We start from the raw sequence: 2,354 nt of genomic DNA, 5'->3' as shown, positions 1-2,354 counted from the left end.
ACGTGGTCTGCGTACGGCTCGGGGCTGGATCAAGGGGAAGGAATTATCAGCCAGGGTTCCCACTCTCGATTGCAGACCAGCGTCTCTGCTGGTAAGTTCGCGCGTGTAAAGGTCGGGGGGTGGGGGAGGACCAGGTCTGGGTTTGGTTTGTGATGCCTCGCATAGTCGAATATGCTGCCGACACCCACTCAGCTCAGGTAGGAAGAATGGCCACTTGTACGAGGTGGGGGACAGGGGACAGAGGGGGTAGGAGGGTCGCACACCCTGGCTCAAGTCAGCAACTTCAGGAGGGGAGGGGGCGAATATTTTAAGCCTGATCCCCCCTCTTGACGGCAGCTAGCATGCTCCCACTAGTGGCCCAACGCCACGCGCCCATCTGCCCAGTGCCACCTTACCCGGCGATGCCTTGTCCATGGAAAGGGCGACTAACTCGGATCCCTCGTCCCCCCGCTGATGGGTGATGGCCTCTGGGGGCTTCCCGCTGTCCTTTTGCTCCGGACCGTCGCTCCAGGGGGCCTCCGGGCCGTGCGGCCGCTGGCAGGCCTTCCTGGGGGGCTGCCCGGCTCCGTCTCCATCTCCGCGCTCCGTGTACCCAGCCTGGGGCCGAGCTGAACCGTCGGCCGAACATCTGATAGAATCGGGGGACACCTGTGTGCCAATCGCAGGGCCCTTCACTGCGGCAAAGAAAGAGACAACGTCACCGTGTTGCTCCCGATTAGCCCCCGGCACACACCTGTAGCCCCCTCCTCCAATTACCCCATCCCTTTTATAGAGAGAGTCTCACCATCAGGGACCCCTTTTATAGAGGGAGTCTCACCATCAGGGACCCCTTTTATAGAGGGAGTCTCACCATCAGGGACCCCTTTTATAGAGGGAGTCTCACCATCAGGGACCCCTTTTATAGAGGGAGTCTCACCGTCAGGTGTCTGGGTGGGTGTCTGGCTGCTACTCCTGCACTTTCTGTCTTGCTGTGTTCTGAGTGGAGCCCTCGGCTCGATGCACTGCTCGTACCCCGCCAACAGGAGGCAACGACAGGCTGCGTGACGTACTCCGAGGGGACGGGGGGGGGGGGGGGGGGGGGGGGGGAGGAGATCAGGGGGAAGAGGGGAAACTCACATGTGACAGCAATGTCCTCGGCACAATTGGGAGTTATCCGGGGAAGGAGGGCGATCTGAAGTTGGAGGGCGAGGTGCCTCCTTCTCTCTTACGAGGCACAATGCTGTACGAGGAACCAATGCTGTACGAGGAACCAATGCCCCGACCCTTGACCCCTGCCCCCTCCCCACCCCAGTGAGTGACCAATCCAAGCCACAACTCACCTGCCCTCTGGACCAGAAGGACCACGTCCCCAGCCCGGGTGTGGGTCCTGAGCACCTCGTCCAGCTGCTCGTCACTCAGCACCCGCACCCGCTGCCCGTTGACCTTGACGATGAGGTCACCGACCGCCAGGCAGGGGCACCGGTGCCCGTCCCAGATCCGCTGGACCCTGGCGTAGCCTCCCCCGCCGGAGCCCCTGGCCTCCACCGCAAAGCCGGGGCCGTTGGAGCTCTGCATGAGGGCCACGGGGATCAGGGCGAGGGGGGCGGGCGAGGGCAGGGGGGCACAGGCGTTGGTCTCCGACAGCTGGCGGGGCTCCATCTTGTAGAGGGCTGGGTAGCCCCGGTGAAGCTGCAGCTCAGCCCTATCGCCCTCAGCCACGGCCTGGAAAAGACGCACCACCTCGCTGTGCGTGGATCCCAGGACCGAGATCTTGTCGACCGCCACCACCACGTCATCTGAGGCCAAAGAGAGAGGAGGGAAAGTCAGCGTCCGGGTTAGCGACAGAAACTACCGGCGCACTAACGGTGAGGCCAAACGGCGCTCGCCGTCATTAACGGGCGAACGGGCACCCAAGTTCTGGCGGTCGGGCGTCTGCAGTCTCGAGCGGAACTCTGGAATTCGCCCCTCCTGGATCACCGCAATGCTTAAAGGGACCCTCCCGGCTGCAATCAACAGACCAACTCCAACTTGCTCTCTTGCCCAGATGGAAACAAACCAATCTCGCCACAGAACAGGTCGGCTGAGTTTTGTGGGGTCTTAACGACGTTGTAAGTAATAATGACTGGCAAGCAGCCTCTCCGGACATGTTAAAAATGTTTGTTTGTTCCTGTCTCTTTTATCTCGGTCTTAAAATCTGAGCCTCTTGTTATTTCGCTTTCTCTATCTCATTTTATAGTACATTTATAGATGTTAGGCCACAGCTGGAGTACTGTGTGCAGTTCTGGTCGCCACACTACAGGAAAGATGTGATCGCTTTGGAGAGGGTGCAGAGGAGATTCACCAGGATGTTACCAGGGCTGGAGCGCTTCAGCTAT

General features: G+C 60.3%; 1 protein-coding gene across 5 annotated transcripts in view; it reads right to left on the bottom strand.

The window, feature by feature from the left end:
• Nucleotides 1-39: 39 nt before the first annotated feature.
• Nucleotides 40-2,354, bottom strand: part of LOC137318089 (membrane-associated guanylate kinase, WW and PDZ domain-containing protein 2-like) — a 51,800-nt gene continuing 49,485 nt past the window's right edge. For 3 of the 5 annotated variants that reach the window (XM_067981058.1, XM_067981059.1, XM_067981060.1), the window contains 2 exons: nt 1,320-1,775; nt 42-674 (listed from right to left, as the gene is read on the bottom strand). In XM_067981058.1, the coding sequence (XP_067837159.1) occupies nt 337-674; nt 1,320-1,775 (794 nt within the window). In that variant the 3' untranslated portion in view covers nt 42-336. Of the gene's footprint in view, nt 675-1,319; nt 1,776-2,354 lie in introns of all 5 variants that reach the window. The other 2 variants (XM_067981061.1, XM_067981062.1) reach the window with 2 other exon arrangements.

Source organism: Heptranchias perlo, unplaced genomic scaffold (assembly GCF_035084215.1).
Source record: "Heptranchias perlo isolate sHepPer1 unplaced genomic scaffold, sHepPer1.hap1 HAP1_SCAFFOLD_648, whole genome shotgun sequence".
Lineage (NCBI taxonomy): Eukaryota > Metazoa > Chordata > Chondrichthyes > Hexanchiformes > Hexanchidae > Heptranchias > Heptranchias perlo.
The sequence above is the reverse complement of the archived record's forward strand: the minus strand, read 5'-3'. Positions and strand labels throughout refer to the sequence as shown.